The following is a 24,218-nucleotide window of genomic DNA, read 5'->3' as shown; positions in this document are numbered from 1 at the left end:
AGTGAAATCTGTATAATGCATTACCTCCGAGCTTTTTCTCAAAGGGCTCAAGGACAGACATATGGATAATGGTTTAAAAATATATATATATAGTCTTTCCAGTCATAGAAATCTTCCAATCCAAGAGGTGATTTTCCCACTTTCCAAAAAATGTAGGGCTCTATACTCATACTCCTAAAGCACCAAGACAAAATACATGATACCTGACGCTAAAAACAAAACAAAACAAAACACAATGTACTTTTCTTGAATATTTCAGCCCTGTGATTGGATAGAATGACTTGTAGCCAAATCTAGAGGCCAACTTCAGTGCCACCTTCTAGCCACCAAGCCCAGCACTTGTGTTTGGTAAAATTATAGAAGAGATGCTGTTTGGTAGGATGTTTTGTTCTATTTTAGTACCTGTAGTTCATCTAGGAAAATGGCTGTCACTTGGTTTTCTCACATACTTATCCCACATTTGTGTATACGTGTGTGCGCACGCTTATGGGAAGTGTGTACTTAGAGTGGTGTTGTAGAAACAATGATATGCTCCCCTCCCAGTATAGACTTGGTCTGATCTCCAGCAATCTGTTTGAGACCACACTGGGGGATTTGACACTTTCCAGTTTATGTACACATCTAGGTGGCAATTCACAATTGATTGGAGGCTCTGTTCGGGGAAAAAGCCACTGCCAATATAGGATTAGTTTGGAAAGAGTTCCATCTAAACAGATCTGCAGCCTTCTTTTTTACCAAGCGTGTGAATAGGTACTGGTTTAATCGTACTTGCAAATATAATCTACATAGTCAGAATGTTCACAGATACTCTAATTAATAGAGTGATAGATGCCATTAATGGAGATAACTGCATCTTTACTAAGTGGATAATTGTGAAATACATGCTAAATATTTCTGGTAAAATGTAAGTCCTTCAAAGCCAAAGACTTTTTTAACTCATCTTTATATTGCCAGCACAGTGTCTGGTACAGAATAGACACTTAATGCTTATTGAATGAATAAGTGGGTGAATGAAACTCATTCCTTAGCAATATTATTTGAAATGAAGAGATTAAAACGTTTCCTGGAAATAGAAAAAAGTACATGCGTGCCCATGCTTGCTGCTCCATTTTGATTGAGAAGGAAATTGATTTTCCCCTTTATTTTTAGAAACAGTCCCTTAAAAATTACCCTCTTCATTAAAAGAAATTTTACATGCATTTTAATGCCACATTAGTTTCGATGTGATTTCTAAAGAGCAGTCGCTCGAGTCAAAGAAAACACAAGATCCCTCTTAGCTTCCTGACAACCATTGTCCTGTAGTTCAAAGAAAGACACACAGTCCCTCCTATCCAGTATGCACAGTTACGTGTGTTGGGGATGGGAGGGTGTAGAATGACTCAGTGCCAAAGGGTCACTTAGTCTATGTTAAATAAAACAGGAGCAGGAACACCTTTCATTTTCTAGAATATTATTTTTCGTTTATTTGGCTTTTTTTCTGTACTAATAATTTTGCCTAAAATACCTGTCAGCACATGTATGATGCTTAGCTGTGATCCTAATCATAAATGGCTTTTATATTTGTTTAGGAAGCTATGTAATTCTGTCTGCCTTGTTAGTGCTGTAACCTGGAATTCACTATTTAAATTCATCTTGCATATCAATAATCTTGTTGAGTATATTTCCTGATAGGTGAATCAGGGAAATTTATTAGTTTGGCTTTTGGCCTTAGTGCCTTGTTTATGGCTGTGCATTTTTGAGCCTGTTAATCAGTAGGCAAAAGTGATTTTGAGATCTTTATTGAATGGATGAATATGGAATCTCTAGTGGACTACAAAGTCTCCTTCCCCTCAATTTTTAATCTCTTTGTGAAGAGTAGGGGTAAATGGTAGAACAGAACATTTTAGAGTATTGTGGCTAAATTAGCAGGAGAGATCTAACAGAGAAGAACTTACTTAGGAACAAATTATAGAATGACACTGGGGCTGATACTGCATGTCAGATGCAGCATTCAAAATAGAACATGCTTAGTTTTATGTTGCTGTTATGACCTCTTTAAAAAAAAAAAACCCATATGGAGCCTTAACAGGTTACAATTCTGTATTAAACTCAGAAGTTCTCAGTTGCTTTGTTTAAGCACAAGTGGTGGCTAAATATTCAGACTTCTTCAAGGGCGGTAGGTTTGAATTTGAACTGGCATGGAGCATTTGGCTCAGGAAATTGAGTGATTTCTCCAATTTTGTACCAGAGGCAGGTCTAGGGCTTTGGTTTTCTGATTCCCCAAATATTGCTGTTTCCATCACACTATGTGGTAAAAAGCCATTTCTTAAAAAAAAAAAAAAAAAGAAAAGAAAAAGAAAAGAAAAAAAAAGATATTTATTGTCTGGATCTTTATAAAAAGGTTTGCTGACCCTTAATATGAGGTCAGGGTGAAAAAAATTAGTGTAAAAATTAACTCTTATCAATTTGCAATAAATTTGTGAGTAAAATATGCTTTCCGAAGAAGCTAAAAGGTAGCATGTTGTTAAGAGATAGAGATGACGTGTCATTTAAGACTAACAAACCCATATGCCATGAAAATAAAGGAGAACTAGGATTCTAGAGACTCTGAGCCCCTGGACTCAGAATCAAGTTACCTGCATGAAGTCTGTGAGTTGCACAGAGTCGGCTCAGGATGGGACATGCCACACAGACTGTCATTGATGTTGTGCTAACCCTGGTGGGACTTTGAACACTCAACAAATGTCCTTCTTCTTGGCAGGTGGAGTGGATCCAACAGCAAGTGGTAAAAAAACGGACAAAGAGGGATTATGACTTCAGTCGTGCCCAGCCGACTTACTTCAACGATCCCAAGTGGCCAAGCATGTGGTATATGGTGAGGAGGCCTGACCTGGGGCCGTGTTGTGCAGGGATGTCCTTGGGGTCTGGGAGGACACAGGAGCAAGGGCCAGAGACATTCTTCTGTTTCATGACTCACCATGTGAGATTGGTTGAAGGCACATGATGTTTTCTGGATCTTTTTGGAACCTTGCTCTTTGGTTCTAAGGAGAAAGAGAAGGGATTTGGGACTTACAGAATTTCCATTTGAGAGTTTACTCTGGGTAGCCTTCTAAATCTGAGCCAGAGGATAGAAAAATATACCGAGGCCCAGACAGACACCCTTAGACCTATCAGTAATCCCGTTCCTCTCTGATATGCATTGCTTCCACCTTGAAACCCGTCTGGGTAATGGATCCTGGCTCTTGGAAATCATTGAAATGACCCTGCTGGTCACTTCATACGTGCCTGCTTACTTGAGGTAATCATTTTTAAAAACTAGGGAAAATAATTTTTTAAACCAAGGACAAAACTAGTTGGAGAGGGTGTGCCTTGTAGCTAGTTTGGTGGTTCAAGCAAAAACTTGCAGTGAGGGGAACTGCCTTAAGTGTTGGGAAGAGCAGTCCACCTCTTCCCTTGGCATTGCCTCCTTGGAAACTCTATTTCTCCAGTCCCCGAGTTTTGCGGTGGTCATCATTGAGAACTCGGTTACTTTTCTTCATGAAATCCTCGTGTCTCCAGTTTGCTCTGTAATCTACAAAGACACTTTAATCTTCTTTGAAAGTCTCTATTGCTCACTATTGCCAGGGGGTTTTCCCCTCACCTGTTGTATTTTTTGCAATCCTGTCCCGGCTTCCTTGCACATCCATAGCATGGTGTGGACCGATCTTATGCTTTCCTGCCTCCGTGCCTTTCATTCCTTCCTCCTGGGGGCGCTCTTCCTGCCTTTCCCCACGGCCTTAGGCGGTCACTCCCCCAGTCTTCGGGACCCATGACAGGCTCCCTGCTTCAAATCTCCCTGGTCTTCACCTGTCCACTCTTTCCTTCCTTGGCTGTCCCGGGCCTTCTGTCTTTACTGTGCATGGCATCCTTCCCTTGCCTCTTTGTTGTACAGCTGTTGATATTTTAATCATACTCCCCTGTTACACGGGATGAGGAGTAGGGTCCCCCGCAGAACCTGACCTAGCACGTTTCAGTGCCAGAAATTTGTGCTGATTTTGAGATGGGTGGAAGTGGCTGGCTTCTCCTCCACTTCCCTTTTCTTAGTCTTACCCAGAAATGGAAGGTTGTGGAAACCCCTCGTTTTGGACCTGAAAAGAATTTTGCATGGAGAACTCTTTCAGATGTAACAAATGAGAGAAAGAGAGAGAGTGTGCATGCAAGCTAGAGAGCCATAAAGCTAAATTCAAATGGAGGTGGAACTCGAAATAGCCTTTGAGTAGAAATCACCTGAGGGAACGGTAAGATACTTGACAGCTGGTAAGCTCCAAGACCAAGGGAGAGTGTGTATCACATGGGAAGGCATTAGAATGAGTGTTGGGAGGACCTAAGGGGCTTTGTCCATGCTGACAAAATGATAAAAGTATAATGGGATTAAGAGATAGGGTGGAAGCAAAATCCCTTGCCACCTCTGTTCAGAAGGCCAAGGAGAGGGAGACACCCCCCCCCCTTGCCTTACACCTGTCTCACTGAATGGTGGATATGTAGGGCAGCTTTCCCTGACCCTTTCGTCACTCCAGCAGGGCAGCCTAGGCTCTAGAAGAAACCATGACCAAAGCATTAGCACACTGGCCAGCCTGTGGAGCGAGATCTCTTCACCCCCAAGAACCATGGCTGTTTCTTTGTAAATTCCCTTTCACTATGATGAAAGGTTGATGGAAGAGCTTTTGTTTGGGCATTTAAAATGCTGGTTTTTTTCCAACACCTCTTTGATAGTTCAAATAGGTAACATTTTTAGGGAGCACTTGTTGTGTGCCAAGCAGTGGTGCCAAATAGTTTGAGTATGCTTATAATGTAGTGTGAACAAAAGTGTGTGTATGAGTATCGGTCGCTTTAAGAGTGAGGAGTCGATAGCTCCTGTTATTTAGACAACTTGCCTAAAATCACCCAGCCTGGAAGTGGTAGAGACTGCCAAACCAAGCAAGTTAATGGAGTCCATGGGACTGACCTGGCATCCTGTCTTCACCTCACCTTTCTGCTATTTACAAACACTATCATAGGAAAAACCCTCTATTCAACCCTCTAAGGACTTACAACCATAGAGAAATGGCTAAAATTCAAGCAGAACGGTGGGTGCCATGGAAGCTGAACAAATTATCTTGGAAAACTAGAGTGCTTCAAAGCTTCCTATGAAGTAATTGCTTTTCCCTGAACAAAAGCAATGGGAAGTCCGTTACACACCTTATGTATATCTGCCAGGAGTAATATGATAGAATGAGTACTAGTACTTCAAATCTGCCAGCCTGGATGCACATCCTCATTGCTTCACTTACTGTGCCATGAGTGAATCACTTTAACTCACTTCAACTGTAAAATAAGAGTATCTGGCTCTTGTGTACGAGTTAGCTACTGCTGTGTAACAAATCACAGAAAATCAATTTCAAAACAATTATCTCATGGGTTCTTGGGTCAGGCATTCAGACAGGGCCCAGCAGTGATGGCTTCCCTTTCTGTGGTGTCTGGGACTTGAGCTGGATGACTCAAAGCCTTGGGTGAAGCTGGAGGATTCATTCACAAGTGGCTTAGCTATTGGCCTCACCACAGGGCTCCTGAGATGATGTTAGCTTCCCCCAGGGCATATGATGCAAGAGATCATGTTAGAAGTGGTGATGGCTTTTATCATCTAAACTCAAGTCACAGACTGTTTCTTCTAGAATTTCCTATCAGTTCCATGTGCCAGCTCTGATTTAGTGTGTGAGGGGACCGTATGGTGAGGGTGTGTGCACGAAGAGGTATGAGGATTTTTTGGGAAGCTGGTCCCCACAACTAAATGCATTACCACATGAGAAGCCTTTAGCACAGTGCCTTTTCTGACACTAGAAAACCATTAATAAATCTTAACTGTTATTGCTCTCTGACCTTTTAATGCAATACATGCTGTTTCCTTTTGTCTGTTGTTTAAACCGCTGCTAGTCAAGGAAGGGGGGGGATCATATGTCCAGTGGGAACTCTTCAGAGCACTCTAGTGACACATCAGTGACCCAGCTGAGGCAACATACTGATTTTCTTTTTCCTTTCTCTGAGGCCTGGTCCCTGCTACAGTTTCTGAGGGCTGCTTGGCGAACCTCCATAGGGTCCTGCCTTCAACTCATTAGCCTGGGCCCCGGCCTGTCATTCTATATTTATCACAGGAGAGTGGAGATTAAAGAATGGCATGAAGTGTGCCTGAGTGTCTCTTTTAATTAATTTAAAAGCTTTGCCTCTGTTGCTCCTCCCCTTGGAAACTGGTGTGTGAAACCATTATGTCTGGCCTTGGGGCGTGGGCAGTTTATCCAGGGAAATGTGCATCTGCATCTACAAGAGTTGGTTATGGAGGAGACCATGGCTGTATAATTACTCCTCTGTCCTGAAATACTGTGTTCAGGCTTCCAGGAGTCAGGAGGGCCCCATCCTAAAACTAGCACTCACCTCTTGTCGCATCAACAGACTTCTCCCCTACCTACTCTTTGGCAAAGGGGTAAGCCCTGAGGCTTGAGGAAGCCATGATTTGTGCTTCCTAAGAAGGTCAGTAAAGCAGGGGAGCTTTACTGGGCAAAGCTCAGTATGAAAGCTTGCTGGGCAAAGGACTCCTTCCAGAAGTTTCTCTGGGATCATATACGTACATCCAGCCTCTGCTCCTTGAGCTTTGGGCTGTAATTCTTGCTTGCAGGTCTGCTACTTCCATTGGGAGAAGCTAAAACCTCCTGAGTAGCTTTTTAAAACCTATCCAAGCTTGGGCTCCCCCATCAGCGATTCTTTGTTTTCGAGAGTGTGGCTCGAGTGGTGGGATTTCATTGGTGCTAACTCAGGATGGAGAAGCTTGGCAGCTAGGTAAAAATGCTGTGTTACTTAGTGCCCTGAGTCTAGTATATAGTAAATACTCAATAAATGCTCATCAAATAAATAGTTGAGTAAGCTGAATAAAAGGAAATCTGTGATGATCTCCACAGTAGACAAAATAATCAGTCCCATTTGTTGAATGCTTAGTATGTGTCAAGCATGCTGCTAGACTTCTACATGTATTATCTTAACACCAGTGTTCCAGTGAGCTGAGGACCATTAATATAGTGATTTTACACATGAGGAAATTAAAGAAAGGACAAATTAAGTAACTTGTCCAAAGTCACCCTGCTTACCAGGGACAAGCGCTGGTATTCAAACCCGGCAACTCTGACCCCATAGGCTGGACTTCCAACCTTGATGTCCATGGTACACACACTGCTAGGGGTCAGAATCATCTGGAGGGATTGCTGCCCACCTCACTCACACCCCCATCCTGGATCTGGGAATTTGCATTTCTGACAGTTTCCCAGTCTATGCTGTCGTCAGAGTCCCAAGACCCCTTTGAGACCTCTTTGCTCTACGCCATCTCAAACATGAGTTTCTATGAATACAGCTGGCTCTTGTCTTCCCATCATCAGCTGGGGCACGGAGGGGTTTTTAAACTTATGGGACACTTTAAAGCACACTTGGTCAACTTAACTTGTTTTTCTTGATCTTCTACCTTTTTCTTACATTTTCTAGTTGGGAAACTGGCAACTTTGACATGAGAAGACATTTTTACTTTGCTTGCACTGATTGAAAATACTCTTGGCTTATATATTCTTTCAAGATGCTCCACAGGCAAAGGTTATCTGACAGGAAAGGTCATGAAGATTTAGCCAAGTCTTTAGGAACTCAGTATGGCAGAAATGGTCTTAACGTACCCAGCTGGTATAGTGGAACGTTTTGATCCTACCAAAGAAAATTCAGTGTGACTCTAGAGACAGCAAGGCTCTAGAAGGTGCCTCTTCAAGAGTCTGGAAATGCCAATCGAACAAATTCAGGGGGTTAAATATTTAAATAAGTTATTGGAAAATACTTCAGATACACAGAAATTGTAAAGGATGCCATGGACGCCTATCCACCTCTGCCCAAACTGAGGAATAGAACCCTATACTGTTGGCCCCCTGTGAGCTCTGTCCTAATAGCATCCCTTTATCCCCTACAGAGTTAGCAGATGCAGAATTTGAAGTACATGAGGGAGATCCCCTTTGTAGGCAGATGCTTCTCTTTGTGGGGAGGGTATTCAATTTGCAGCAGATTAACATTATTTGAAATCATCATAAAACACCCATTCGTGGCTCGAATTTGACACTCGGCTCTTGACCAACAGTCTCTAGAAGACCACCTGGAAATGAAAATTGGATGAAAAATTAAATTTGATAGAAAAGGTCTTTTGTTCCTTTTTGTCATGTAAATGTTTTATTGTGTAAAGAATTTGATGGAGCATTGTACGATATCTCTTGTCTAACTTACAGAACTAATAATTTGGGAGGAAAAAAGAAAAACTAACAATTATTTTAGACAAGCCCATAGGAAAAAACTTAATTATTATTATTATTTTTTGGTTCCTGACTGATGGAAGGCAAGCTCAGTTCAAAAGGGAAAAGTGAGGAAGGGCTTGTGAAATCTTACTCTTTGACTCTCAGACTTTAGTAGTAGGTATGACTGAATTCTGAATGTGTCGTCTTAGCACACTAGAATTTTCTGTGATGAATATAGGGTGGCCTATTTAATATGCATTTTTCATGCCAGGCTCTAATAAATGGACTCACTTTTTTGATGTACTACCTCAAGATTTCATGAAAGCTCTCTGGGTGGCTTTTCTGAGGGGAAAAATTATATTTGTCGATCAGCAGAGTGAAAATTAGCTGAGTTCGGCTATGCATGTGGGGCATATCTGCCAAAAACTATGAACTAGCTAGGATAGTAATTGTGAAAAATGATTTTAAGCCACATGATTCTTTCTCAGCCAACTGGATGGTGTTCAGTACTCCAAGAGTTTGAGACATTGCTGTTTCTGTGGTTGGCACACATTTTCCTAATGATTTATACTGTCATTTGACTCTAATAAAATTTGGTGGAGTTTGTGGCATTATTGTCCTGGCAGCTTGGAAATCATCCTTTTAAAACACCCCATTTAGCTGGCTTAATTGAAAATGCAACATGGTGCAAATCTGCAACCATGTGGCACATCTTGATGCAAACAGGAGGTCTTCTGAGGAAGGACAGACTCCAGCCAAGCAACAAATGATGGACTGGTAGGAACTAATGGGGGCTTAGACATGATTTTGGTGTACAAAAATTTACTTCTAACTAGCTCTGTGACCTGTAGAAAGGTATTTTAGATCAACTTTAGCCCATCTGAAAAAATGAAAAATCTGGTCTGGATATATTTTCCTAAGTTCATTCGTGCTTGAACGTCCTCTAGTTCCACATTGCAAATTCAACTGGATACTGGGTCAAGAGAGACCACACACCACCAGGGGCTCATGTCTTGATTTACGCCTCAGACCCACCCCATGAGCTCCCAACTGTTATGTACCGTGCTTTGGTTTCATTGGTAGCTCAGATTCGCTATGTCCCCTGTGTTGGGGGTCCCCAAGACCACCCCAGGTTTCGTGATTCATGAGGAAGGCTCACATGATTCAGCATATAGTCACATTCATGGCTATAATTTATTGCAGTGAGAGGGTACAACACAGAATCAGCAAAAAGAAAAGCCACATGGAGCAAAGTCCAGAGGAAACTAAGCGTAAGCTTCCAAAAGACTTATTTCAGTGGAGTCATACAGAAAGCACTTAATTCCTCCAGCAGCAAATTGTGACACCATGTGTGAGATGTTGCCTACCAAGGAAACTCATTAGGGACTCAGGGTTCAGGGTTTTTATTGGGGATGGTTGTATAGGTACTCAGTGCCTCCCATGTACCCAAATTTCATGCTCCCTGAAGGTATTTATGCACACAATATGGTCTGTGCTAAACACTTTAGGCATAATGAAACATTTTGATGACAGAATGGTGAGAACTCTACCCAAATCCAAGTTCCCAGATGCCAGCCAAGGGCATTTAGGGGGGCCAAACACACAAGTGGCTGAGTTGAAGAATAGCTCAAGTTTTATTAAAACTTTGTGTTCACTGAACAAGTAAATTAACACCAAAGAAAAATGCTCAGAAGTATTCCCTCCCAAAAAGCAAACTGAATCCCCAGTATGGTCCATATTTGTTTTGTAGACTGGGAAATCCAGCTGAATCAAAGTTTTTGTCAGGCAAATATTCATTCATTCGTTCATTCATTCCTATTTAGCAGAGATTTATTTTCTTCCCAGCATTTCAAATACTCCCAACACCAAGGATAAGATGGTCAATAAGTTGGCCACAGTACCTTCTTTAATGAAGAGTCAGTGGAACATTTTATGGGTAGAAATTTGGATTCTTTTACTTGACCAAATCAGTTGATGGTAGTCTGCAGAAGTGCCATAGCAGAACTCTCTTGCTTGCTTATTATCATGATGACTGTGAGGACTTCATGTGATTTCGCTACCCCACATGCCAGCTATGGTGGAAGTCCGTATGTTAGGAATATGAAAGTAACCTATAATTAACTAGTCAAAGTGCCAGTAATAGATGATCCACTTGAAAAAAAAATCACTTCAGATAATAGTCAACCTTGCCAGGTGCAAATTATTACAGTCTTTATGAATTTCCCTGAGCAAGCTAGAACTTATTCCATACTGGTCACTTATCTTCTCAGCCTTCTTTTCAAAGAAGAAAAGTACGTGGGTAGTCAGGTCCTTTGGGCCCCACTCTCACCTGATGAAGGGTCTGTGAATAGAAACAAAGGTGTGTTTATCAAGATTGTAGTCAAACCTTTTCTTTCATTAGTACCTCATTTTCTGTTGGAGAGTGGGTAGCAACTGACCCTTCAGCTCCCTTCATCTGTGGTTGTCTTAACATGTTGAAGACAAGTTCTTTTTTTATCAGTTTCTCTGAATTCCTCACTTCTCATTTACTTTTCACCCCACGTGAGGGCTGGTTCCAGTGATGAAAGCAGTTTTGGCTTATTTTACTCCTCTCTCGGCCAATAAGTAGGATTCTCTTAGTAAGTACTCAGTAAATGTTGTTTGAAAGTGAGAAGAGAGAGTCAGTGGTTCAGTCTTCGTCTGACGTTTTCCAAATTCATAGAACTGAGCTGGCACTTCCGAAAGGACGATGTGCCTTCAAATGTCTTGCGTTGAGAATTCAAATGTGACAATTATCAGAGGCATCCGGAATGCTGTTTTTCCTTGATCTTGGTTAGCAGTGAACGTGACTTTTACAGTAAAGTAAAAGAAATGATTCTTCGCATTGCAGGGATGAGAAGAATTGAGACGCCCCAGCCGCCTGGGGAAGAGAAAGTAATAACTGTCTTCAAATAGAATGCACACACACATCAATATGATTTTTCCAGTTTCTCAAGTGTGAGAAAATCCTTGGTAGACGGTCTCAGCCTAGGGATGGGATTCTAGGCTAGCAGTGGATAATCCAATATGCAAATAGTCCATGCTGAGAGACTCCCTGCACGACAGATGAAGGCAAATCACAGCGAGATAGGTAGATTGGAACTAGAAATTCCAGGAAGAGGATTTGATTACTTAATCGCGTAGGTCAGAATCAAAGTTTGGTTATAACGTGGAGGTGCTCTTTGTGATGGGAGGCGGTGTGGACAAAGTAAAGAATGTGTTCACTGATTAATCTTTCCTTGATTAAAAGGAGAAGAACCTTATAAGTAATATCTTTATGCTAGGGAAAAAAGTCAGTTTGGATACGCCTATTCATGTATTTAGTACAAAATTTACAGGATAGCCTTAATGACTACTTGGAAGAAATGTATCTTTTTTTTTTTGTTTTTTTTTTTTGGATCTTTTTTAGTTTCCTGGTTAGTCGAATTTTGACCCTTCTAAAAAGCCTACTGAGATGGAAGTTCTGATCCAAACAGACTAAATTAGCATGTCTGAAGTAGAGAGAATCATGCCGAGGTAGCACAGGATTGAGTTCTTTTAATGATCTCTTTGCATGGTTTCCGGAAACCGGGTTAAATTAGTGTTTTAAGGCCTGATGTTTGGGTTTGTTACCTAGTGATAGAGAAACCATTTTCATTTTTCAAGGAACTAAAAGAACTTCACTGAGTGTCTCCACAGTAGTGAGTTAAGCATAACAGCACTACATAAATGTGCTTTTAGATCATTCCTGATATGCTGAAGTGTTTTATATGCCTCCTCTCGTTTTGCATTCATGCCTGTACACTGAATCTCAGGCCCTTCTGCTTCGCATCCATGCACACTACATACACAAGCACACGGAAACCAGTTCTGTGAATGTTTTGGCAACTAGTGCTCTGAGTCAGGTGGTCTTTAAGAAGATATGGGGGAGGTGGGAGCTCCTAGACCACCAAATTGGAATGAGTCTGAAAAATAACCTCAGCTCATGTTCAATACCCACTTTGTAAATTTTCACTAACCAGAAGTATACTCTCCTCAGATAGCCCTTTCTTCCCATAATGAACAATTTAGTTCAAAAACACTTCCTCATACTTGATCAGAAACTTATGTCCCTGTTGCTTTATGCACTCCTAAATTCCAGGTCGAAATTCCAGGTTGAGGATCACATCTGATCCCTATTTCACCAGCTTTCACTGCAAACATTACAGAACTGTTTGGAAATTGAAAGCAAAAGTAGAGAGAATAACATAATGAACCCCATGTCCCTATCACCCACTTCGGTAACGATCAACTCAAGGCCAATATTCATTCATTTATTGCCTCCTCTATTTGATTATCTTCAAGCAATTCATATACTTCATTTCATCCCTGAATATTACAGTATGTATCTCTCTAAGATGAGAGCCATTTTTTTCCACAATACAATCATAATATCTTTTTTACTTGTAAAAAATTAATAATTTCTTTATATTGTCAAATGCCCCATCTGTTTCAGATTTTCCCTATTGTCTCATAAATTTTTTCTTTGTAATTTGTTTGAGTCAAGATCCAAATGAGGCTCGTACTTTGTGATTGGTTGGTATTTCTTTTAAATTTTATTTTACAGCTTACCTCCATTTTTTTTCTCCTTTGAAAATTTTTGATTGAAGAATCTAGGTTACTTAGGGCTTGGTGTGGTCTAGATCTTGCTGATTGCATTTTCATGGAGTCCTTTAGCATGTTTTGTTAATTTACCACTAAGTCAATAGGTAGTAAGAGGTAAAGGCTCAATCAGATTCAAGTTCAAATTTATTTTTGAGAAGGTGAGGATGAGATAGCTCAGTACCTAGTTGTTATATGTGCCTCCATCAGCAGGTACAGAGTATCTGCTTTGTGATCTTAGTGGTTACCATCTTGTAGATCCATCAGGGTTTAGAAAATAGTGATCTTCTCTTTCTGGGATTCCTTCTTCATTTATTTGGCTGAAATGTTTTGATATAAAGGGATTACCCATCAATTATTTGCCACCATGACGTACAGTTCCTACAGTTCTTTCATTTATCGGAAGCATTCACTGAAAGCTATGAGCAAGGTTTTTTTTGTTTGTTTGTTTGTTTCATTACCAAGAGTGGATTTAAATATATTTCATGTATTTTATTTCATTGACATTATAAATATCTTCCTTGCAGTGAAAACCCATTTAAGTTAGCCCCTAGGTCCTTTTGACATGACCCCAATATTCTTTTTCTGTGGTATAACAAGCTGTCCCATACTCTTCATGTGTATTTCCTGTTCCAGACGTGGAATCAACCATTTCTCCAAAGACCCCTTCTACCCCTCTTTTTTTTTTTTTTTTTAATTTGATGTTTAGAGACAATAATAGGAGTGCTGAGATTCTCACTATTGTCGAATTAGATTTTAGGACTTTGTAGTGAACAGAGTTGGAAATGTGCATTATTATGTATAAAATATAGCAGGAGTTTACACAGATACGTCCAATTTGAAAGCTATTCTACAGTTTATTTACTCTCATTAGTCTCACATCTGTATCTTTTCCCATGCTGACAATTCCGTTCTCAGTGACGCCAACCGAATTCCCTGCTGATTTAAATCTATTCTACCATCATAGTTGTTTTTCTTTTTTTTTTTATTAACATGTTTTAATTTATTTCACATTCTGGGCTGTCAGTGGAAGAACAGGAAATATTACAAAGACATATATTTCTCTAGCTTGTAGAGGCAATAGATGGAGAGGAGCAAAACCATCTGTTCCAGCAACCTGATGCCTGGGAATTAATATTCTATTTTGAAGGGATGAAATTAACTTCCCTAGGTCTATGCACAATAGCATATAATTATTTCCCCTAATGTGCCTACTTTAGAAAAGAGTATATTAAACTTGCCATTCTTTATTAGTTTGAAAGATGAAGTAAAACAGGACTAGAAACATTTCTAATTGTAGAAGTTTGTCCAAGGAAATGAAAGATTAAAGAGATCCGTAATGATCAAACCTGATTCAATCTGGACAAGAAAAAGGGAATGTGCAATGAACAAATCATTTAAACTGGTTGTACACACTAATGAGCATTGAATTAGTTCTATCCTCCTAGGACTTAAGAACTAGGAGTTAACACAGACCGTTCAATAAAAGCATTAATTCAATGTGTAACAGAAGGGAAAATGAAGGAAAGCAACAAGAAAAGTAATTCCCACAGAAAAAAGTAAATTAGTAATGATTTTATTCATTCCGCAACGTTTATGGAGCTCCTCCTACGTATCAGACATAAGTTAACCTGCTGGGGATACAAATCTGAAAAAAGCTGTGTGCTCCGTTCCCTGGCCAAGTTATAGGCAGGCTGAGCAATCACTGATTTTCTGTGCTAACAACATAGTACAGGCATGCACATGAGTACTGTGGCCCCCTGCAAGTATATTTAAGCTGTTTGATATGGAGTTATAATCTTTCATTTGATTGCCCAGATCTCAAATTTCTAATGTGGAAGTGGAAACTAAGTGATGGCAATTGAGTGATGGTACATGATAGGACTTCTTTTTCGGGAGAGTGAGTGATTTCCACAGCCATTACAAAATTTAGTTCTGATGAAACACAACTTCTAAGGATTGTAAATAGATATCTCCAAAGGCAAGTGGTTTGGAATATACTGGTTTGAACAAACTTAAAAACACTTCTTTCCTGCAGGACTTCTCAGAGCCTTTATTATTCTAATATGCTTTGTGAATTGGTGAGAGAGGGATACACATGTTAAAAAAAAAAAGTGTCTCTAACTTGTCCTAAGAAAATATATTTTGAATGAAATGTTTCATTTGAGATTGTTTGAATTGTAAGTTATCAGAAAATTCAGTCCAGACTGTGGGAGAAGGAAAAGTGATAGAAGAGAGGGAATTGATCGGCGTGTGTGACCGCAGCCTGGCCCGCCTCCCTTGATCCAGGAGCTAAAGTGGCTCTCTGGGACCTGGTTCTTCCTACCACTCTACGTAGCTCTGATCCCTCCAAGTGTTGGTCTCATTCCAAGCAAGCTTTCTGCTCATTACAAGTCACCTGTCCATAACCCCTAGTTCAAATCTAATGGAACAACGAGAGTTTTTGCTGTGATGTTCTGAGAAAAGTTCTTGGGGGTGCACACCTTGTCCATCGTGCCTTACCTCCTCCCCTATTCTGTTCTTGTTTTCTGACCAGTGAGTCTTCCCTGCCTTGTCCAACACCCTTGGGACACAGTGCCTTAGAGGGAGAGCAGGAACTAGGTAGCAAAAGTAACAAATGTGAGTCTGGAGGGAGGAAGGCAGTCTTTCCACCTCGACAGACGTCTCGGGGCATGGGTGGGCACCCTTGTCATGCATGTTCCCCGCCCAAGCGAAGGCAGCTGTTGATACAAATCCCCCACCAGACAGCTTGAAAGAAGAGACAGCTGGCCCGCCTCCTCAGCTAGGGCCCCGCGTCTAAGGGCAGTGGGTGGTCTGCGGGGCACTGGCGTGGCTTCCACTTGGCTCCCTGGTGCCGCCAGCTGCCAGCTGCCTCTCCCTGGATCATCTGGAAGGCTGTCATTATGGCATGTGGACTCTGCTTCATGCCCTTTGGGGCTTCACTGCCAGGTACTTTTTTAAAAAAAAGAAAAAAGTTGTGCCTGTAGTCGTACTTTCTCCCCAGTGGTTCATTTTGACGAATTGGCAATCTACAGATAAGTTGGAAGACTAGTAGTAACCTCTACTTTCATTCACCTGGATTTGCCAAAAGTTAATATTCTCTCTCTCCATACACAAACACACACACACACTCATACTCTTCCTGAATTTTGAAAGTTGCAGGCATTATAAAAATGCACCCCTTAATGTTTCAGGATGCCTCTCCCAAGACTCTTTTCCCATATAACCAAAATTACCATTTTCACTTCTACGAAAGTGATCTCACCCAGTTTACTATCTTCAGATCTTCCCAGTGGTCGCAAAAAAAAAAAAAAAATTGTCCATCTATTCCTTTTGATCTGTTTGATCTGGAACTCAGAATCCTACATGGCTATTTTTTTTTAATTTTTTTTAAATTTTTATTTATTTATGATAGTCACAGAGAGAGAGAGAGAGGCAGAGACATAGGCAGAGGGAGAAACAGGCTCCATGCACCGGGAGCCTGATGTGGGATTCGATCCTGGGTCTCCAGGATCGTGCCCTGGGCCAAAGGCAGGCGCCAAACCGCTGCGCCACACAGGGATCCCTACATGGCTATTTTTTGTTACATCTCTTTCTTTCCTTTAATCTAGAAGATCCCCTTGTCCCTTTACTGGGGGTAGGAAGTGGTCTTCATGTTGATGGTTTTGATGAGTCCAGGTGGTAGTTGTAGAATAAGTCACACTTGGGATTTGTTTGGTGGCTTTTTTTTTCAGGACTATAAGGAGAAGTAAACATTTTTGGTACCAAAACCACCCAGGTGAGATGATGGCCTTTTCAAGGTTTCACGTAAGAACTTTAGAAGTTCTATTTTTGGTGGTGTTAAATGTATTTACTAGGTTGGTTGAGGTATCTGTTAGATTGTTCCATGGTAAATGTATGTTTTGTCTCTTTAATTAATCAGAAATTTGAGGGGTAGTGTTTTGAGACTCATGAATATCATGTTGCTTGTCAACTTCTCTCCAAGATTTGAGCATCCACTGGAGATTTCTGCCTAAATTGATTGCTAGATCAGTGGTTGCAGGATGAGGATTTTCTAATCCTATGATCCCTTCTTCATTCCTCTTCCTTTTTAATATTCCCCTGAGCTCATGGATGCTCTCTAAATGTAACAACTCCTTACTGACATCATTTCTTTTTGGTTCTTAAATTGTCCCATGTTTGGTGAGAGGGTGAGTTTTCAGGTTGACTCCTGTGTCCTTTGGAGAAGTCCCCGAGCAGGTTTGTGCTTCCCCTTATACAGTACAACAACATGTTCCCTTTGCATTTTCTCTACCTCAGACCCAGAGAGAGCCATAGCTCCAAGTAGATGGTTTCTCCTGTTGAGGAATGATATTTTGTAGTGAAAATTTTAGTAGTAAGGGTGTCCCTCATTCTAGGTCCCTTTTCAATGGACAGAGTGTAGAGATCTGTGTCTGGAGTTCATTGTGTCACCCTGGTTGAGATGCAATAGCATACGTATATACTCTTGTCACCCTGTTTCATATTCTTTTTTTTTTTAAGATTTTATTAATTTATTCATGAGAGACACAGAGAGAGAGTCAGAGACACAGGCAGAGGTAGAAGCAGGCTCCCTAAGGGGAGCCTGATTTGGGACCTGATCCCGGACCTGGATTTTTTTAATGATTTTTTTTTAAATAAAACAATTTTGCTTCAGTGCAAATGTGTCAAAAAAATGTCTCATACAACTTAGCAGGAACAGTTTCCACAGCCTTTCACACTGTTGACAATTTCTTCTTGTAGTTTCTTCCTCTCCTCCTCTTTGGACACATTTTCTTTCTTTACATCCCATGTGGGGTTACCATGGTTCTGCACACCGCTCCTCTGTGTATGCCACATTTCTGAATAGATACTGCCAGGGTTCACAAGCCAGCCGTGGTGGGTACCACGTTCAGCTATCTTGCCTTGGTCCAAGACAATGATTTCATCTGCATCAACCACTGCTGACAATCTGTGTGCAATGAAAATAGAAGTTCTATGTTTGACTGCATCGTGGGATCAGGTCCGGGATCATGCCCTGAGCTGAAGGCACACACTTAACCACTGAGCCATCCAGGCATCCCAGAAGGAGAGGGAGAGAGAGAATCTCAAGCAGGTTCGGAGCCTGACTCAGGGCTCGATCTCACAACCCTGAGATCATGACCTGAGCAGAAACTGAGAGTCGGACGCTCAACCCACTGAGCAACCCAAGCACCCCCCACTCCATTTCACATTCTGTCCCTTCCCTCCCACAGTGAGAATCATGGTTCTCATCAATATTAATAAATTTACTACTGTATATACAAATGGTACTTGAATTACTTTACCGATACCACTGCCAATGACGGACTTACATAAAACCCAAGATTTCTTTTTGTTCTTAGAATAAATCCCACAGAGGCAAGAGTCAGGCTACTTGAATCAAAAGTTGCTTGAATAAATACTTTTTTTCCCTCTATGGTTTCATCATTAATTTGATAGATAGCTACGTTAATTTATTTCTGCTCTGTTTGGTTGTAAAGCTCTGTCCCCTATCTTTGTATATTTAATTTTATTTGTTTTCTTTTGGAATATGTAAAATATATGGTTCAAAGTAAAATGCATAGGATACTACACATGCATTGTTTTTCTTTTTGATTTAATCACTTAATATACCCAGGGAATCACTCCTTATTAGTTCATAGAGACCTCCCCTTCCCTCCCCTCCCCTCCATACTGGCTAACCTTGTACGTATATTTCTCAGTGACATTAGGGCTTTATTTTCAGAATAAATTCCTGATTGTGAGATTGCTTAGTCAAAAGGCAGAAGCAAAGGTTAGAGTTTGCTTAACCTCCTCAGCAGGGCTAGAAGAGCCTACATTCTCATCGATGCGCTTTAAGGGGACCTCCCCTCCCACCTTACCGTACTGTCAGTTGTGATTTGGGTGGGTCTAGCAGATGGGAAAGGGCACTTCTGTGTGTTATTTGATATTAAGATCACAATGCCTATTTGATATCATTTTCATTATATTTGTATAATTTATATCATTATCATCTCTTATTCTTCAACATTGGAAAATACTCTCTTAGGAATTAGATTGTGCCTTATGAGCCAATTTTAATGTATTTTTTTAGTGGTGACCTTTAAACTTGTATATATAAATATGTACAAATATGACCAAAATGTCTCAATTTTGTCATACTACTTTATTTTATATCTATTTCCACATGTATTTTACATACATACACATTTTTATATATTTGTGTATATACATATAAATTTTATATATGTGCATTTTATATACATATATGTATGCTACTTTATATACATATATATGCACATATATACATACATATGTATGTAATCTGTATGGTGTGACTTTTACTGTGTTTTCTTGTGTGGCTTATTTCTGCTCTTTTAAAATAATTTCTTCTGGCTTTGGGGAAGGTTTCTATTATTATTTTAGTGATTATTACAAATAACATTTATATCTTCTTCATTCCTTTTTTCCTCACTTTCGCCTTCTATATTTAGATTGTCAGCTTTAAAGGATGTTATTCAACTCTTACCTATCATTAGGTAAGATTCATTAGCTATTCATTAACTTATTCTATTTTACCATTTCTGTTTTTTCCTTCTTCCATTTTAAGTTCCTTTCTCCTGCTTTATCACAACACAGAATATATGCTTATTTTTTCTCCCTCTTTGTTCCTACCTTTGCTTTTAGTCTTAGGTTTATACTTAAATGTATTTCATGCTCATGATCAGTTCTAATGCCACTTATGTGTTGGTTGGGTGAAGCACACCCTCTGCCACACAGCCTAGAAGGAAGGGGTTTAGTATTCCCTAAGTTATTAATTATATAAAATAGTTTTTGTAGCTTTGATACTTGAAGGACACTGATTGATTTTTTTTTTTTAACCTTGCTAGTGACTCTTTTCTCTCTCTCCCTCTTTTTTTTTTCTTTGATCCAGTGGCACAGATTTTTTTTTTTTAATCTTTTTTTAGAGTACTGTTTTAACTCTTTTAGAGTACTTTTAAAAATTAGACAGTTATAAGCATATTGGATCTTCTTTGCCTGTTTTGTTAGTTACTTGCCCTGGGATCCTTTTGACCTCTACTTTGTTTTTTGTTCTGTTCTCTGTATATATTTATACTTTTCCTCAGTGCTCCTTTTTTTTTTAAGATTTTATTTATTTATTCATGAGAGACACAGGAGAGCCAGAGGCAGAGACACAGGCAGAGGGAGAAGCAGGCTCCATGCAGGGAGCCTGACGTGGGACTCGATCCCGGGTCCCCAGGATCACACCCTGGGCTGAAGGCAGTGCTAAACTGTTGGGCCACCAGGGCTGCCTTTCCTCAGTGCTCCTAATTTAATTAATTTCATTACTATTTTTAATCTAGTTTCATTTTTGATTTATTTCTAGGGTTTTAGTCAATACTAGTTTCACATCTTAGGTTTTTTTTCCTGTTCATATATGTTTTTAAATTTTTAATTTGAGCTATGGTCTCATATCTACAGGTTCTATTTTAGTGTGTTTCATTTGGGTTCAGGTGTTACAGTTTTGTTCCGTTGCAGAGTTTTGAGCAGAATTTCTATAAGCTGGGGTATTTTTGATTCACTTTATATTTTGTTCCTGTAGAAACCTTGCATGAATATCTGTCTACTAGTTTCCATTCATATTGTACTATTTTCTTAGACCATTAGTAGCAGCTGTGCAGAGAAAAAAAAAATAGGAGTTCAGGTGACTAGTTAAGTTTTAGAGTTCAAGAGTGCAATGGCCTTTTGATACAGTACAGTTCATCCATTTTGATCAAGGTTTTTGGAGGGAGTTGGTCTTCTGGCTCTGTGACTTTCTTTTTTCTTTTTTTTTTTTAACTTCTACTTTTTATCTTTTTCTTATCTCCTCCATCCAGTCTTTGAAGAGTGTCTTTTCCAAGTTGCTTTTTAGTGCCCAAAAGTGATGCCTTCCAAGACTGCCATTTCTGCTTCTTTGCACCTTGAGCCCTACCTGGGCTTCAGATCTGTTCTTAGTATTCTACTGAAGACTGAGCTTTCTTGTTATGTGATAATTGTATCTGTGTTCTATCACCATCTGGGCTTCTGCTGCCTCTTTATTTGTCTCCTTGGTCTCTACCTGACTATATGCATAGGAGTGGTCTCCAGAGCTGGTTCTGCTGGATTTGAACATGCTTTGGGATCCATTTTATTCTTTTATCTTAATTAGGATGTAGATTTATATTACCAATATTTTAACAATTTCTCCTATTTGATACATCTATGTTTTTTGAAGGAGGCATGAAGAGATTACAATTTATGTGGTTTTTATTATCCTATTCAAACCAGGATTAGATTCTCAGAGCCTGTTCTGGATATGAAGAAAATGGAATGCCATATTTTTCCTTCTCTTTGTATTCCTACTAAAACCATCTTAATTCTTCTTTAGGAGACCCAAATGCAATTGGTTGAACTAGGAGACATCATAAGCAATAATAGACAAATTATTATCTTTCCACAGAGTCACTCCTATTAGACTTGTGGCACTAAAGGTTTCCGGATTTAGCTAATAAAAATATAGGAAACCTCATTAAATTTGATAAATAATAATTAAGGTAAATCATGAATAACTTTTAGTATAAGTATGTCAAATAGGGATATGTTAGAAAGGATGAGTCTGATACTGAGAGTCTTCTTCTTTTGTGAGGAAAATCCTCCTTTCTTCTCTCCCTTCCACCCTCCTTCCTTCCCTCCTTCCCTCCTTCCCTCCTTCCCTCCTTCCCTCCTTCACGGGATACTGGTGAGGGATGTCATATGTGAAGCTGTGGCACATATCTTGCAACCAGAAGACACTTTCAGGGGGCAGAGGTCAGCTAAGCATGGTGGCTGAGCAGCCTCAAGGGGCCTGGTTCCTTAATGATATCATTAAACTGTTCCACCAAACTTGGAATCCTCAACTTCCTGATTCCTTGAGTAATAATTAAATACCTTTCTGACTCTAATTCATTAGATGTTCTCTTCTTTGTAGCTGAAAACATTCCAAGCTAATAGAAACTTACTCTGACTAGAAAGTAGCTGTAGGAATTTTATAAATTAAGCCCATCTTTTAACAGGAAGTTTTATTTTTTATTTGTTTTAGTTACAGGCTTTTGGGGGGGGGGGCAGTGATCTGTCCCTTTATTGTTTATTGGCCTTTTCTTCCCTCCTACTGAAAGGAGGAGAGTGGGCTTTGTGTCATGTCATTCGAGCAGCTGTTTGAATCTCTTCAACACCAATTCAACATCTTATAAGGTATCTTGCCACTTTCTCAACATTGGAAGTCTCTTCCCTAAATCAAAAGTGGAAACATACCATTGTTAGATGCTGGGATGTTTTGGATTGCAACTGACTGTGGAGTATTTGTATTAGTTCCCCATGAAAAGCCTGCTAATTGGGAAGGTAGAAATGAAAACAGATGCTCAGAAAATGGTGTTATAGATACATAGTGTAGTCCTGGCGTGTATGTCCATGAAGAGTACAAATACTAGTGTTGAATTTAATTGATGAAACGTTCCTCCCATTAGTAAATGGGGGGAAAAAGTGACCTGTGTTGTAGGAGCAGTGTTCCAGTTTGCCCTGAATATGCCATGGTAAGAGTTACTACAGAGAAGGTTCAGTGCCCTTGTCCTGAAAATGAAGATGGACTACTATATTTATTTTAGTGCTTTCCTGGAATTCCTATTTTTCTCCAACCACAGAAATTCTGTAGGATGCTATTAAAGCAAGTTGCTTGGTTAGATTCTTGAAAGGATTCAGCCTTTTTTTATTAGTAAGAAAAACATTTCCAATTACACTTGCTAGTGTAGGATAAAAATGACTTTGTTTTCATGCTCATTATACTTCAGAGTCTGGAGAGAAGCTTCACCAGGTTGAAGAAGCAATCTTTTCTGTGGGTTCCTTTATTGAATAGCTCATCCAGTATATTAGAGAACCTTCATCTTTTCTGAAGCATGTACTGTTTGCCACTAGAAAGAAGCACTAGATATGTGATTGGCCTCTCCAATCAAAATGTTTCATTTCCTTACAAGCAACTTGGTAGATTTTATACTAGTTTACATCTTTAAGTGGACACTGAAAGCAAAGATGTTCAAGTAGACTAAGACGTATTTTTACTCCGTCTAGAAGGAACAGTGTTAAAGTAGGCTTTTCAGTAGTTATCTGAGTTGATTTTGTTGATTGCCAAAGGTAAGATTGTTTTTGCTTGGCAGTAAAAATAGATTTATTTTTCTGTGGATCCATCACAGTAATAGCACATTTCACACTCTATGCTGCTGGGGGTTCTTTGACTTTAGAAATTTTTTGTTTTGCAATTTTTATTTGAAGTGGTTTTTGTTTTGCTTTGCTTTTTTTTTTTTTTAATTTTAAATGGCAATAGGTCTGGATCCTCAATTTTGCTCTAGCTTGCTCTTCTAGGGCTGGGGTTGATTATCTGATTCACATAAACATCTCTTTTCAAAACGACATTTCTGTGTTCATCGAGTAGAGGTTAGCTTAGTAATAGCAAAATTGTAAAGAACTCGAGATGCACATTTAATAACATTCCCTTGATATTATCCAAAATCTCTTCTATTTCCTCTGTTACTATTGCTATAATCGTTAATTTTACTGTGTGTCTCATTTGTCTATTTCTGATCTGCCTACTCTGATTTGAATGGAAACCTAGCGAAGGCCAGACCCTGTTTACTCATTCTGTGATGTAGACACAAAACATTTAATTAGTATTGTTTGGGATGTGAAAAACAAACTAATGGGACATAAGTGAATGAAAGAAATGTTTTGACAGCTAACAGCTATAGAGAAAAGGTGTAACATAACTGCCATTCCTGTAGCTATTATGGGATGGCATCATGACACAGTAGATACATGTCCTTCAGGACGGCTGGGAGATAACTGGGACAAATGCACCTTAAAATCTAAATCTTACCCATAAGGTTGAAAATTCTCCAGCTGATCATGTTCAATGATCTTCTGTTCTTCTACTAAAGAGTACATTTAGTACATTCTTACATTCCACATCACTCGAGCCTTCAGGGGCCGGAAGCCCCAGGGACATCTGCTGGCAACTGAATGGGAGGCCCCAGTGAGAACCACCTCGTCACACCGCAGCACTGTGAGCCATAGCAGTTACTGCTGTCAGCCCGTTAGATTATGGGCTAGTTTATACTGTAGGAAAAAGAAAGGGCTGACAATACAGACTCTTTATCGATCGATTGATCGATTGATTGATTTGATTGATTTGTTCATGAGAGACACAGAGAGAGGCAG

At 39.8% G+C, this 24,218-nt stretch overlaps 1 protein-coding gene across 4 annotated transcripts in view; it reads left to right on the top strand.

Annotated features, from left to right (window-relative positions):
• The window catches only part of PCSK5 (proprotein convertase subtilisin/kexin type 5), a 457,779-nt gene that overhangs the window by 85,188 nt on the left and 348,373 nt on the right, over window positions 1-24,218 (top strand). For all 4 annotated transcript variants that reach the window (XM_072837738.1, XM_072837739.1, XM_072837740.1 and 1 more), the window contains exon 3: window positions 2,741-2,854. In XM_072837738.1, coding sequence (XP_072693839.1) covers window positions 2,741-2,854 — 114 coding nt within the window. The remainder of the gene's footprint in view (window positions 1-2,740; window positions 2,855-24,218) is intronic.

This window comes from Canis lupus, chromosome 1 (genome assembly GCF_048164855.1).
Source record: "Canis lupus baileyi chromosome 1, mCanLup2.hap1, whole genome shotgun sequence".
Lineage (NCBI taxonomy): Eukaryota > Metazoa > Chordata > Mammalia > Carnivora > Canidae > Canis > Canis lupus.
Note: the sequence above shows the minus strand (reverse complement) of the source record. Positions and strands in the feature narration are given on the sequence as shown.